The sequence below is a fragment of the Opisthorchis viverrini genome (genome assembly GCF_000715545.1).
Source record: "Opisthorchis viverrini unplaced genomic scaffold opera_v5_53, whole genome shotgun sequence".
NCBI lineage: Eukaryota > Metazoa > Platyhelminthes > Trematoda > Opisthorchiida > Opisthorchiidae > Opisthorchis > Opisthorchis viverrini.
The window spans coordinates 1,495,796-1,511,405 of record NW_008751710.1 but is presented as its reverse complement, the minus strand read 5'-3'; the positions used below and the strand labels follow the sequence as shown (position 1 = coordinate 1,511,405).

At 45.3% G+C, this 15,610-nt stretch overlaps 3 protein-coding genes across 3 annotated transcripts in view; 1 reads left to right on the top strand and 2 right to left on the bottom strand.

Annotated features, from left to right (window-relative positions):
- The window catches only part of T265_03694 (hypothetical protein), a gene marked incomplete at both ends in the record, with an annotated part of 72,834 nt that extends 71,434 nt beyond the window's left edge, over positions 1 to 1,400 (bottom strand). Inside the window, 2 exons of the mRNA XM_009168236.1 lie at positions 1,027 to 1,242; positions 1,379 to 1,400. Coding sequence (XP_009166500.1) covers positions 1,027 to 1,242; positions 1,379 to 1,400 — 238 coding nt within the window. The remainder of the gene's footprint in view (positions 1 to 1,026; positions 1,243 to 1,378) is intronic.
- The window catches only part of T265_03693 (hypothetical protein), a gene marked incomplete at both ends in the record, with an annotated part of 23,883 nt that extends 15,524 nt beyond the window's left edge, over positions 1 to 8,359 (top strand). The window contains one exon of the mRNA XM_009168235.1: positions 8,169 to 8,359. Within this exon, the coding sequence (XP_009166499.1) occupies positions 8,169 to 8,359 (191 nt within the window). The remainder of the gene's footprint in view (positions 1 to 8,168) is intronic.
- Positions 7,941 to 15,610, bottom strand: T265_03692 (hypothetical protein; the record flags this gene model as incomplete). The annotated part of the gene is made up of 4 exons (XM_009168234.1): positions 7,941 to 8,093; positions 9,115 to 9,320; positions 13,667 to 13,786; positions 15,382 to 15,610. 4 exons carry the CDS (start codon positions 15,608 to 15,610, stop codon positions 7,941 to 7,943), a joined length of 708 nt encoding a protein of 235 aa, XP_009166498.1.

Sequence of the window (15,610 nt, the reverse complement as noted above, 5' to 3'; positions counted from 1 at the left end):
CGTCAACCTTATGTTCTACTTGAAACCAAATTGCACGAAATCAGCGAATATATACTCATTTGCAGCTGCGAATCATTAGCGTGGACTTCGTGAACCTCTATACAGTTGCCTGAAAACATCACAAACGAGAGGTTCAGCTGGGTTCCAGGTGGATCTCTCGGAAAACCAAATTAGTTTTCAAATGAGTGTATATTCGCTGATTTCGTGCAATTTGGTTTCAAGTAGAACATAAGGTTGACGGAAACTCGGGGACTGCGCCTACTTGATGAGCCCCCAAAAAGGGCGAAACCGGTCGTGGGCTGTCGACGGATTTTCAGCAAGCATATGAGTAGTAGATTACAAAGCATTCAATGCCATCCGAAAATCCCTCGGGCTTTTGAAAGCCTTTGTGTTCGCTGTACTTCCCCATCGACAGGAGCCCGTCAGAAGATTTGTAAACGTTCCGTGAACTCAAAAAACCGTCGCGGAACAGAGTATAGATGAGTCTACGTGTATTCGGAGTTGGCGTTCGTGCGGTAGTAAGTTAGGTAAAGGACTTGACTGGATCTTTAGTATCTGGAAACATCCGACTAGCGGTACAATGGGCGCATTTTGGGAAGCAGTGGGAAAAGATAACTTCAAGTGATATTTCGGTAGAGATTTTTAACTTCATTAACCAATGGTGAAGGTAGCGAATCAGTGATGTCCTGCATTAGGATGTCACTTTGGCAGGCAGATAGAAACCTTGGCTAGTTGCAGCAGGATTCGCGTAGGGCATTTGGGCTTATGGTGCATGCCAAAGTAACAATAACTGTACACTTCACGTGGGACCACCATTCGTGAGCTTCTGCACCACACCGATTAAGCTCTCATATCGTTCCGTAGGAATTACTCGAAACCCGGCAATCTGATTTCCTCAGGTTCCCATCACAGTCAGTGTGATCACATACACGCTAGCGACTCTGGCTATGCACAACTGTACATAGAATTCCAGTGGATTAACCAATTATAACAGATGGATCAATATCGGAAAAAGGGAGAGCTCACTTTTTCCGAGGCCTGCACGTCCACGGCGGCGAGTTGAGTTGCTGAATGTTGGAGAGTAGGTAAGATGAGAGTCGGTAGTGTGGTTTGGTGTACAATGTCCAGACGATAACAAACGTGCCGCTTCGGTTTGAGCGCATGAAGCCGGGACTGTCCGTTCATGACGACTGCGTGCGGTTCCCAATTCCGGTTGTGTTCTAGGTTGCTGAGCTTGAGAATCTTCGAACAGAAAGAGTCAGAGGAGCAGAAAGCAAAGGAAGTAAATAATTCTGGCTTTCTGAAACGAAAAAACACAAACAACGAAGTGCACTCGAACACATAGCAAAGCCGAACTAACTGATACACACCAAATTACTTTGGTCTTCATCTGTCACCATTAGGGACAACAACACGATTGTTGACACTGACGCTTCATTGTCGTACAATCATAAAGCTCATCTAGTTACATTTAAAGCTATAGAGTGAAAAGAAGAGAAAGAGTGGGTGAGGCAGGGGACCTAGTGTTTGCCTTTAGCACGCACAACCAAACAATCTGGAAACTAACTGACGGCAAGAAAGAAACTGACATCAATTAGCCGGCATTTCTTGCAGTGTCTCCAGCACAGAATGAGTCATGGGTCCCCACTCTGGAAGGCGTACAACACCAACAACACCCAAACTCTTCGTCATTTCTCTCATATTCTTCTGCCAAGTCATGCACTGTCCACCTCGCGGTTTGCGCCATTCCGAAGTAGGCACGGAGGACAACACTCGTCTCGGTAGACGGCATGCGTAACACATGACTGAGCCACCGAGCCACTCAGGAATCACCATAGATTAAACGAGAAAAGGAACATACCTCTGCTGACTGGACCGTTTGTAGGCTGTGTACTGCTGGAATTCGGCATAGTTGAACTTTGTGTCAGACGCTTCTCCTCATCGTTCTGTCTTTGATCAGTGTCTTCGGAAGACGGGGAATCCCGATGCTCATCATCCGGGGGTCCGAGCTGCGGTCAGATGAAAAAGCTACAGTGACCGAGTCACATACACGATGACTTCAGTATTAGATACGAAGCAAATCAATACGTCAAGTGTGGATTCAGAAAAAAGGACAGCATAATCAGAGAATAGTCAATTTTCCGGTTGTGTTCTAGGTTGCTGAGCTTGAGAATCTTCGAACAGAAAGAGTCAGAGGAGCAGAAAGCAAAGGAAGTAAATAATTCTGGCTTTCTGAAACGAAAAAACACAAACAACGAAGTGCACTCGAACACATAGCAAAGCCGAACTAACTGATACACACCAAATTACTTTGGTCTTCATCTGTCACCATTAGGGACAACAACACGATTGTTGACACTGACGCTTCATTGTCGTACAATCATAAAGCTCATCTAGTTACATTTAAAGCTATAGAGTGAAAAGAAGAGAAAGAGTGGGTGAGGCAGGGGACCTAGTGTTTGCCTTTAGCACGCACAACCAAACAATCTGGAAACTAACTGACGGCAAGAAAGAAACTGACATCAATTAGCCGGCATTTCTTGCAGTGTCTCCAGCACAGAATGAGTCATGGGTCCCCACTCTGGAAGGCGTACAACACCAACAACACCCAAACTCTTCGTCATTTCTCTCATATTCTTCTGCCAAGTCATGCACTGTCCACCTCGCGGTTTGCGCCATTCTGAAGTAGGCACGGAGGACAACACTCGTCTCGGTAGACGGCATGCGTAACACATGACTGAGCCACCGAGCCACTCAGGAATCACCATAGATTAAACGAGAAAAGGAACATACCTCTGCTGACTGGACCGTTTGTAGGCTGTGTACTGCTGGAATTCGGCATAGTTGAACTTTGTGTCAGACGCTTCTCCTCATCGTTCTGTCTTTGATCAGTGTCTTCGGAAGACGGGGAATCCCGATGCTCATCATCCGGGGGTCCGAGCTGCGGTCAGATGAAAAAGCTACAGTGACCGAGTCACATACACGATGACTTCAGTATTAGATACGAAGCAAATCAATACGTCAAGTGTGGATTCAGAAAAAAGGACAGCATAATCAGAGAATAGTCAATTTATTAAAAATGATGCGCTGTTGCAGTGGAATGAGGTTACAGTGACACGAATGACGAAGCCCTTTGTTACTAGGTTTGGACTTGATGGCACGTTTTCGGCCTCTGCACAAAACAAGGTAACCTTTACTGAGTCAAGGGAGCTAAATAGCTTTCGAACTAAATCGCCAGCACGGTCGCCGGAGAGAATATCAGCAGCCAATTACTTTTGAATTGTCTTTAATTTTCTTAGAACTGTGTACTAGGAAACGTCCATCTGGTTTAAATGACGAGCATCAAAATAGCTCACTGAAACTACGGGGTGAATGAATGTCGGGTGTTCTCACCGTGCGTTATCACCAGTATAAACCATGTAAAGGTTGTACAGCATTCCTGAGTGTTCTATTTCCACATGAGCTTCGGGGTATGATTACAAACTGAGAGCTATAGCCGGCTGTCGATCGATAATGGCCGATATTCTTGAACAGGGAAGCAATGAAGTTTCGTATGGCGTTTAATATCCTTATGTGAAGCAGAAATGCACCAAAACACAAGCACGAGTGCAAAAACACTCTTCGGTATCATACCTGAGACGACTGAGGCCATGTGTCTCGAAGTCTCTCTGAGTACTGTTTCGGTCTATCAAAGATAACAAAATAATCGTTCAGCTGTAACACCATTTCGATGCCTAGCTGCCATGCCACTCGAAGGAATCACGAGGATTGGGATACTACCAGGTTGCTCAAGCCTAGACAGTGGACGTCGTAGGGCAGAGTTCGGCTTGGAACCACAAACCGTCCGGTCAGTAAATTCACACTCTAACCAGTGAGTCAACGCGCCACCACATGAAAGGAAGAACGCCTTCGCATGCGGAGTGAAATCTTTCTACCGAAAAGCATTCAACGTAGCTCAAAAGTGCTGCTGTGAAGTCTCCACCGGAATCGAACAATGTGACCGGAACATCTATGAACAAACAGTAAAGGGACTAGCCTCATCGGAAACGAAGTGATTCTTGATCATTAGCTGCACAAAGCAGTCGGCAGCTTGCGTCGCAAATCCCATCAATATCATGTTGCGGCCATTAGTATCAAGGCGCAGGAACTGGTTGCACACGGGTTAACAGAACTCTGGCTTGTGGATGCTTGACTGGTAACCAGGTTTATCCCTGAATCTGAAGGGACGTGTGTATCAAGCTACAGTACAGGCTGCTTTGTTGTATGGCTGTGAGACTTGGCCTATTCAAGCAGCGGAACTGAGACGTCTTCAGGTTTTCGACAATCGTTGTCTCAGAACCATAGCTCGTGTGGGTTGGTGTCGGCGAATCCGTAACGAGGCAGTTAGAGAGCGTGTTTTCGGTTGTGTAACGGGTACTTCCATTGAAGAATGTGTCCAGCACCAGAAGCTGCGTTGGTTGGGACATGTGTTACGTATGCCGAACCATCATTTGCCGAAGAGAGTACTGTTTTACATGCCCAATTCGGAGTGGCGTAAACAGAGAGGTGGCCAACCCATGACCTGGCAGAGGAGTGCGAAAGAGATCACGAAACGCTTGGGTGCTGTCGGTGCTACTCGCCTTCCAGGATGTGGACCGCGTGATCCTCACTGTGCCTGGTTGGAGACACCATAAGATATGGCTGCCAACCGACGTCAGTGGCGTTCTTATTGTCAGTTTCTATCCAGATTGCCTGAGTGAATGTCTAGAGGTGTAGGCGCCTCGGAATGATTATGGTAAGCTAGCGCTAAATCCCTTCCCCGTCCACCTTTACTCTTTTCTTTACAATAAGGCAAATAAATAAATCATGGTTGTACGGCAGTGAAGTATCAATGTTGAACACAGATATCATGCCTTCGATGATGATGATGAACCAGGTTGTGTACATTCAGCCCCACTGACCCCAAGAGAAGACATCACGATGTGCCAGCTAGGCAACTTCCGCATTCCAGAAATGTAATGTATATAGGAGCTGGGACGTTCGTGCTGTTCTCGACAGTCTTGTTACTGCGAAGTCTCGTTTGCTAGCAAGATGGTAACGCTCATCTTTCGGTCAATGGCTAATTTATATTCCATGGGTAATAACTTCCCCCTGATCCACGTAAAAACTGCATAATTTTGCGCTTACGCTTATTAACAGCCACGACCAGCACGCCATAATCTTTTAGGAGCCAATATCGTCCAAGATTGTGGAAATCCACTCAACAAGATCTTTAGTGAATCGGACCATCATAAGTGCTGGCGACACCACCACTATATCGGATGTATCTGTTAGACACCACTGTGAAGTCTTGATGGTTACTGGCGATCGGCGCGCGAGAACCGTTGCATGATTCAAACCATCAAAACTTTGAAAAAGGACGGGTTGAGGTAATGTTTCACAAGTGGTGACCGAGCGACTAACCAAGAAGGTCTCAATTCGACTCGTGAGGTCAAAAACACCCGCTACTCCAACACTGGTCACACTATTCAAACAAAGTACGTACTGATGAAAATCTGACAGATGTCTCTTGTTGCAGATCCAACCGTGGAGCAGATGGCATGGGTACATTCAGCGAGGGTTCAAAATCTACTTCAACGCCCGATACGTTCTACAGATCCTGGGAAAGCGTTGCCAACTGTTGGATTCGATCTGCCGCCAAAGATTGCGTATTTGTTGCCGTCATAATCCCGGCCAAACTTTAACGTTTACCATAAGTAGGATTAGACCCTGGAAACATTGGTTGAAACTCCTGTGGTAATCGGCGTCATTGATTGCGCATAAAATTGCAATCAACCTTGGTCATCTACCCGAAACAGCTATGGAATAAATATATGTTCCACTGACCCTTGATAGACCACAAGTGAAACCAATAATGCTCTGATGGTAAATGTTGAAAACACAAGCAGCAGAAAAAAGCAGAGAACACTTTTGGCATGGGAACAGATGTTTTGGTGCGTGTGTACTTGGTTGTTGAACCAAGGTCGAGGGGGGGTAGAAAACGTTACTTTTTGTGCAAGTTTGTGACTAATGGATACCGGCGGATGAATGGAATGTGCAGACCAACAGGACTGACATGAAAAACAAAAAAGTCCACATAGCTATTCGCGATAATAATGTGGACAGTAAAAGAATACAATGGTCACTACTAAGCTCTGGTTTAGTCAATCCACCAGCAACAGGTATGTGGGGGATAGATGTGAGGGTTGAATAGGCCATGTGATGATGCAATGGGGCCGGTAAGTATTACCTAATCCTCAGCGTTGACCTTGCTCTAAGAATCCTACATTAAATTGAGGTACGGCAATCCAGTGTTTTCGGCACACAGTTAGACCGACCAAAACATGGTCCAGTGAACACCAACTGGGAAAATCGAAAGTAGCCATTGCGGAGATCGGACGTTGCAACGGTAGACGTATCTGATCACTTTTGGGCGAGCTAAAATGCTTCTCAATACAATGCTTAGATTTATTCTACAATTCCGCTGGTGGAATTCTTCTCTAGGTAATTGACTTCTATCTTCCATCTTCGCTTTATCGTTTATGTATCGTGCCCAAATACCTCTCCTTTTGCTTGGTTAGCTACGTTTGAAACTCATGCTGTGCACTCGTCGGTTCAACATCGCCGCGTGCACTCGGTGGACTCGTGCGACTCGACTTGATTTTGTGCATGAGCGTACTTAATTTGAACTCAGTATTGAGCTCCATGTAGCTGAGCGGTTGAGAGGCATACGTACTGACCCGAAGATTGGTGGTTCGAGCCCGACCTGTGCTTGGGCAACCTGGCAGCCCTCGTGCTTTCTTCAGGTGACATGACAGCTAAGCACAAATAGTGTTATAGCTGAGTGATTAAGATTACCCAGTATTACTCGAAGCCACCATACGTGCACAATTGAACGATTGCCTGGTAACAAATTTGTTGAACCGTTGGGCATTTCGGGGGTTCCGCCTAACTCAACTGACTGCTGGACGCTATACAGAAGAACTGGAGACAAATTACGACTGGTTGTTGGGGTCAGAAAAGTCTCCAACGAAATCGACTACGGTCGACCACATTGCAAGGTAGTTTTACTGTACGAATTGTTGTATTAGTTAAGGAGAATGACTGGCAATCTAACAACTATGAAACCCGAGACGTTTCCCTGGAGGAATGCAATGAACTGGGACAGCCTTTCGTTGTATTCTCTCGAACCAAGCAGTTGAATCTTTGAGTCAGTTCCATTGACATTTCACGCAGCTGAAGCTCAAAACACTATTGTACAGCCCGTAATTGGAAATCGTAGGGCAGTTCGGCAAGTCTCCGTGTAATCCATTCCCAACAACTCTGAAGAGAAACTAATGGGTAATGAGTTGTCCGTACACTAAGCACCGAGTCACAAGGTGACAAGGTTGCTCAAAACGCGAGAAATTGACTAGGTCGACAAAGAAAGACGAAACTTTAAAAAACTTCAATAGCTGTGAAATCTAACCGCTTTGCAAACTGACAGTATCTTGCAACGATACGGTTAAAACATTTCAGTATGGACAAGGATGCCCATTGTCTCTTAACCTATTCAATGTACCGATTAATGAAACGATTCAAAATCTCGGTACTGGAAGAGTTTTCAATGGAAAGCTGGTCAAAAGAGACTACACATCTTCGAAGATTGTGCGCCGTGGTGAGAGAAGCCTCAAAATCATTTGTTCAGTTGTAGCAAACACCCTTTTGATGCCTTGCTACCATGCCACTCGAAGGAAGCATGAGGGCTGTGGTATTGCCGGGTTGCGCAAGCCTAGACAGGGAAGTCGAAAGGCGGAGGTCGGGTTCGAACCACGGACCTTCCGGTCAGTAAATTCGCGCTCTAACCACTTGAGCCATGTCAAAGTCATTGATAGTTGTTGCCCCAGAAATACAGCTCGGATAGCCTTGTGCTATCGAATACGTTACACAAGACACTTGAAGAATGAATGTACATTTACGCACAAGGAGATTCTCAAATAACAGGTTTGTCCAGAATCGTAAGCGATACAAGGCAGATCTGTGCATGTCAAAGCATCATCTACCAAAAACAGCGTCGTTTTCGTTACTGACGTGAACTGAGAGGCAACTGGGTAGGTGTTTTCTATCGGCCAACCGTAAATATGTGAAGTTAAACTGCCTATGTTACTCAGCGACGCGTGGAACGCGTACAGTGGAGAAAAAACAACACATCTTCGGTTTACTCTCCAAAGCGTATCTGTTATACTGCAGTACTAAGTTGAGTCAAATCGTGTGGACTGTGATGGCGAAAACACCCTTCAGTTGGGCTTCAGGTCACGTGGAGAACGAAAGAATCAGAGTTGAGGACACACCACTCATATAAGACACGGGACGGAGTCAATCTGTGAACCAACGGTCACGCACTCAAGTGAGCGTAGAACATAGAAACCGAGTGAGAACCAAGGGAATGACTCACAAATGACGGTTGACACTCGACCGGATTAGTCAAATCTACGTTACATTTAATATTAACCAAATGGAACGAAATCCCACACACGCCCAGATAAAGCTGTTAATCCTAGGAGAGAAACACTAAATAGAGGTTACCAAAGGCGGTGAAGGCTCGGTCTCATAACCTCAAAAGAGATATAATACAGTGTTCTGATTTCGTTACCATGGTGACTAACAAAATAAGACAGACTACGTTAAATTATATTAACAAATCATGATGGCGATTTTCCGAGATAACATGTGAATTGTACTTGAAAAGAGCGCTTTGAAGGATGAAGAAACTAATCACCGACTTTTTATTACAGTTCGAAACCATCGCAATACGATTGTGCAGTTTATGCGAAGATTACAGAATATTACCCCTACAATGGCCCGTGTGGAGAAAACTCATTTGATAGATAGGGTATCCCGGTTTAAGCAACAATATCTTAGAATAGTGACTTCAGTGCAAACCATCCACCGAACAAGCCACGACTTCTGGTGGAAATAAAGATGAATAAGGTTAAGAATCGAACAAATCTATACGGTCCTCAGATTTGCAGCTCCCCCGACCAGGTTCTAGAACGATTCAACACTGCCCACTTCTGGCCCAGATTGCCCGAGTGGTTAGAGCGCGAATTTACTGACCGGAAGGTCCATGGTTGAACCCGACTCTCTGCCTCTCGACTTCCTCTGTCCAGGCTTGGGCAACCTGACAGTGTCCCAGCCCTCGTGCTTCGTTCGTATGGTATGGCAGCTAGGCACTGAAAGGGTGTTAGAGCTGAACGATTTCGATTTTTTAACTTCTCTGCTACCAACCAGAGCGAAATCCAGGTTCACAAGCCAAAGTCTTACTGAAATACTAAACCCAGAATTCAGAAACGGCCGAGCTCCTCATACACTTGTGGCATGTCTCACTACTACTAATACAGGGAATTAAAGCGCAAGCGTAAGTAAACAATTGTGGAAAATGATTAATTACACGGACAACTCAGAGTCAGCTCGGCCGAGCTATAACCTAATTCCTTACTGTGGGAGAGTTCCAGATTAATAGTTTCGGAAAAAAAAATGAAAATCAAAGGGGTGCTTGGCGGCAGAGATTTTCACTGAAACTGAGTAACCTGATAACTAGAACGGAAGATGAGAGTTCAGAAAAACTTTAGCCTCGGTCATGTTGATTGAATGGGGCGTGGTGGCTCAAGTGGTTAGAGCACGAATTTACTAACTGGAAGGTCCGTGGTTCGAACTCGACTTCCCCTGTCTAGGCTTGGGCGACCCGGCAGTATACCAACCCTCGGGCTTCCTTTGGGAAGCATGGCAGCTAGGCACCGGGGGGTGTTACGGCTGAGAGATTGAATAAGAACAAGCACGTCTCAATCATGAGAAGTCCTCATTCAAGGTAGGTGTGGGATAAGTCCAATGCAAAACTTTTCGTTGCTCTTATTCTACGAGGAAAATAGAGCTGTAAGGAGACTTATATCAACCACGGCAACAATATTCAATAGTGGAGGAATCGAAAACCTGTAGACTTGGGACGAATGGGGAAGTTCTACGAAAGGAACAGGAACCCTAATTTAATGGAGACTCGATGATCACGAAAGGCCGCTCGAAAGTGATGAATTAGGTAGACAAAAAAGCGGCATTAGCTGAGTTACTGAGTGGGTCCCAAGCAAGCAGCAATCGAAGGAGGATATCCAGGTAATCAATCAATAATGAAGACGACATGTTTGAAGTCTCAAGCTCCTGCAATATCAATTTTAATCGGCTTCGAGGTGACTGGATCACTTCGCACATCGAACAGTTGTTGAACGGGGAAGTGGCATTGATTCACTGCTAAAAGATATGCTTGGGAATAGAGACTACGATGGACTTGGAAAAGGCCCAAATTAAGCTCCACAAAGGAAAGTATCTCTGACATGTCTTCTAGGATGACAGTTGTTCCAACTGCGCGGTCGCGAGCTCCATAATTCAAACCATGGGAACTACACAATGACAAAAGGTATGTAGGTAAACAAGGAGTTCATCCATCGGGTTGAAAACACTGAAACAACGTTCGGACTGCGTGACCACGGTGGAAACTAGAGTCCCAATGAAAGAAATCTTGGAATTCCCCTGTTCCGACTCAACTCCGCCGAATGCAACGCACTCACCGAGCAGAGAGGTGCATATGTACAAGAGCGAACCTCGCAAACGGGTAAAACCAACATTGTGTTGTACTCTTCACACACTAGCAGCTCGTCTGAATACAACAATCATGTATCTACTAAGGTGGTGACTAGCAATAATAGAGGGCTTGCGGTGCATTGTGACTGACAATCGGTCAAGACTGTTGTAATCACTCACAGATTTATGTTTTTCTCTCTCTCTCTCAAAGGATTGATTAAAATAGCCATGTTCGTTCTGTCCCCCAGAGCCAATACGAAGATAACACAAACAACGACTAATGGTGCCACCATTAAATCTAAACAATTCTTTCCAAGCTATTGTAGCTCTATTTTTACTCCCGTTTAGCAGTCGGAATGTGTAGGTGTGCAAGAAAGTCGTAGAACAGAAGCTCCGGTGTTTATTAACAACGGTGAATATGGTAAATTACACTTCAGCCATTTCACTGTTTCACGACCTTGTCCACGTGGATGATTAGTCTAACATATCAAACCGACTGAATTACTGAGATGATACAACCCTCCCGCGACTGTGTTTTCAATCCATACCTTTAATAGAAAGCAATGAAATTATAAACGATTTCGAGACAGGAGGCGATGGGAACATTCGTATGGGAAGGTCTGGAATCTATAGCTATACCTAGAGAACGGGCGTGATAAAACAATAGGATCACTCCATGACAAATATTTGTTTGGGTATTTCAGCCAGTTCGTCTCAGACATTCTCTGTCTCGGTTAAATATACTACTACTCAAGGTCTGGATGACATTCTTGGAAGCGTCCAGGAGCAAGTTGACCGATCCAATAGCTACACAGGTTGCGAGAAAATCAAACCCTTGATTCAGCGAAAGACAGGCAGTTCCAATATCTGCCTCCATGTCCGATTTCGGCAACCAGTGACAATGCTGTTTCACCGAAACGAAATTACACAAAAGAGCACTAGCTCCTTTATACTCCATACTAAAAGGTACTACTAAACAGGAATCAGGTTACGCAGGAGTGGGAACCACGCATAGTCACTTTAGGTGAGCCTGGGGTCAACCCTTGGGAGAACTCTCGTGCTTGTTACCCTATTGTGTTTGAACAATGTGTTGCACATTGTATGGGTATAGACTGACACAGAGATTTTATGTGACTGACAATTGCGGTAGTTCACCGTGTCCTGGTTTCTGTGTGGTTGTCACAAACTGACCTCTCTTCTTCGTATTCAGCAACAACCAGAGGTTTGGCCGAATAGACTAGCAGCGCAAGGTCCATTACTGTTATGACTGCGATAATCATTATGGTAATGTTGTGGTCAAACTGATTCTATACCGGGTCAACACATCCGGTTTAGAGGGTTTCAAAAGCCAACAATGGTCACAGAATTAGATGGTTGAAAAGGAACCAAAGACAAGCCATAGTACAGGGAAGCACTTGTGGCTTCCACCAAATATGAGGACAGACTGTTACTTTAGTCACTAACACAGAGCCCGTTGTATATAGCGAAAGAGGGAAGGAAAGGAGTGGAAATGGTTAGGAACCGCCACTACTGTGCCACTCGTCAGCCCCGAATGGTTGCGATCCAAGCAAAGCCGGAAACACAACCAGAGTTCGGAACGGAAAAGTTGATACGTCAATATATCCAATGCATGTGGGAAAGGTGGCTCAAGAGGCTAGAGCGCGAGTTTACTGACCGAAAGGTCCTTGGTTCGATCCCGAAATCTGCCTCTCAACTTTCCCTGTCCAGGCTTGGGTAGTACCTCAGCTCTCGTGCTTCCTTAGGGTGGTAGGGCGGCTAGGTGTCGAAAGGGTGTTACAGCTGAACGATCCATGGCACGTTGACTACATTTCGGGACACGTTGTCTACGGAAACGATAATGTTTCTCCTAGTAAATTAAAGATTCAGAATACTAGATTCGAACATAAGGTGCAGTAGTTTGCTCACAAAAGAGAAATAAGCTGAGAAGTGAAACATGTCCTCCTAGCGGATGCGTCCTTTCTTTGAAGCAATGACGAATAAGAAGCGTCCCCTAAATTCGACATCCTGTTTCCAGTTGTGTTTGTTTGAACGAAACAAGGCTACATATATTCGAACATCATCAAAGATTTGGTAGTGTGATTGTCGGCTGCTTAATCATGTCGAAAACGCTGATAACCGAGAAGGGGAAACAGGAAAAAAGAGTCAGAAATCCAAGATGGGCGTGAAATCCAGGATCGCATGATGTCACTTATTTACGTCCGTTCTTCATTCAACCACGTGCTGCCGGAGCAGTGGGTGTATCAGTGACACCAAAAAACCACTGCCTACGTGGCAGTATGAGACGAGACTCTGGGTGTCGCAAAACCAATGCTTATGAGAAACAATCGAAGCTTCAAGGCACACGCGTTTAGGTTAATTCCGGGAAGGGAGGAGTGAGATAGAGGTTTTGAGGTGGCAGAAACAGTCGAGAATAGCTTCATCAAGTCGCTACTTTTCGAACACAGAGATTCAAGCTGAGTAGTCCGAGCGCCACAATCTTTGACCAGTATAGGAGAACACGGTATTCCGACACCTGATCACCTGTCTGAACAGTGTGTCCATATAATTCAAAGTCAGTTGAGTGAAAGATAGGCTACAGTTGAACTTCTCACATAGCACAGATTCCGTGAACAGGAATACCGTCGTGGTATAATATAGTATGGCATCTGCACCATCTGATGTGAAAGATGGCTCGGTATCTGGTACACAAGGTATTGTGAATTTGAATTTTCTTCTTGGGTCCCTCTAAGATAGGGGAAAAGGGGCGAACGGCATCGTTTCGATATGATCACATGCTAGACAATCGCTGACAGTGAACACTGTTGCTGACATTTCGAGGGAGTACTGTTTGTTCGGAGTGAGGCTCAAGATGTGTGCCATTAAACGTTTTTTGCTCTTTCCTGTGCGGCGGGGTGTCACATACAGCAAAAAAATGATGAGAATCAAATATTGGTAGTTGCCTTCGAATGGCTGCTGCCTCATCCCCCGCGATCTGATAAGGGGCGAGATGGATTAAGTGCCTAGAGCGCGAATTTACCGACCGAAAAGTCCATGGTTCGAGCCCGACCCCTGCCTAGGCTTGGGCAACCTGGCAGTATCCCAGCCCTTGTGCCTCCTTCGTGTGGCAAGGCAGCTAAGCACCGGAGGGGTGCTACAGCTGAACGATTTTTTTTCGATAAGCAGAACACGTGTGGAAGAAAATTTTTCCCATATCACTACACCCGTAGTCTACCAGATGCAAAACACTGTCAGTTAAATGATGTCTCGGGTCAGCTTCTGAGACGATTGAACAAGTGTTTGCTCGTTTTAAACGCTTAGAGATAATCTACTGATGCTCGGGTGACAAGAACGGTTGACATTTTGGCAACCGCACGCCTGCGCCCACATACCTTAGTCGTACGAAATATATCCTGTCACGTCAGGCAGAGTAGATTTGACTGAGAGGTTATCGTAGCCAAGTTAAAATCTATTTTCACACTCTCATCTAGCCAGACAGTTTGTAAAAGGAGACAGAGGGTGATCCAAACGATAAACAAGCCACCCTGACAACATACAAGTGCGGAGTTTGGAATAGTCAATAAGCCATGCGTTGTAGAAGACCATTTCGAAAAAAAATTCGTTTCGTTTCGTTCCTCATATCCATGCATCATTGCAACATTGCGCTTTCCGCCTAGCTGCACAAAAATGTAGGTTCATTTAAGCCAACATTCCCTTCTTAAATAGTTGAGAGAATGGACAGGGGAACCATAAAAGCGCTGTTCGAATTAACGTTGACAGCGAAGTCGCACCTAATTAGCTGCAAGACACACTACTAGATGCTGATCTAGTGTGAAGAGAAGACAGTTTGGCCAGTGCCTGTCTAATGAGAATGGCCTTCTTATCAATTTTATCGATCGGACAAGCTCAAACTGCATCTATTAGCTAATTGAACATACTACAGGTTCACGAGACAGAACGAAATCCAAGTTAACCATGCCTTAGTGCTCAAGCAGAATGGAATACGGTCGAAAAAAACAGCCCCATATCGAGAGTCTCGTGACTTCGACCGAGTTCAAGCTTTTCGGCTACTTTGGTCTTAGATTGAGCAAACGAGTGTGGTGGCACAACCGTCTTGCATCGCACGCCAGCGATGTACGAAAAATCAACAGAGCACGCACGAATTGCAGTCTGGTGTATTCCGAGTGGAAAACATCGCGTGTAGAATGACGTAGCCTAAAAAAAACTCTGACTAACACAAAACGCTAGTAACCGGCGAAGGCATGTATCATACGAGCACAAATAGACTTTGTACGTGATTCGCCACACTATGCGACTATATCAGCGTCAACCGTGAACACGACGGGTGGGAACAATCGGTGCAAATGGGCATGATTCGCTGCTTCATATGTCAACAGTGGCGCACTTGGCGAATGATTTCTTTGAAACGCGCAAGTGGTGACGTTCTTAGCGTCTTGTGGTCAGGCTTTTGAGTCAAAGGCTCCGGTTGACGACCTAAATCGTCCACCTGTCTAGATGTGGCAGTATCCCATCCCAAGTACAACCAAGAATGATCAATCATACCAGTAAATCAATGAAACTGAATAAAAAAACGCCGTCATTATCTTCGAAGTTACCGGCATACTGACATTGTAGCCCTGGATTCATATGAAGGCGTAAAAAAATTACAGCAAGTGGGAACTAGTGGAAAGTCGTGTAATAATAATAATAATAATAATAATAATAATAATAATAATAATCGTTCAGCTGTAGCACCCTTTCGGTGCCTAGCTGCCATGCCACCCGAAGGAAGCACGAGGGCTGGGATACTGCCAGGTTGCCCAAGCCTAGACAGGGGAAGTCGAGAAGCAGAGGTCGGGTTCGAACCATGGACCTTCCGGTCAGTAAATTCGCGCTCTAACCACTTCGGCCATCTCGCCCCCGGAAAGTCGTGTGGCACTTTGTATACCACTGAACCCTGTGGTTCGACGTCTTGTATTCGCAT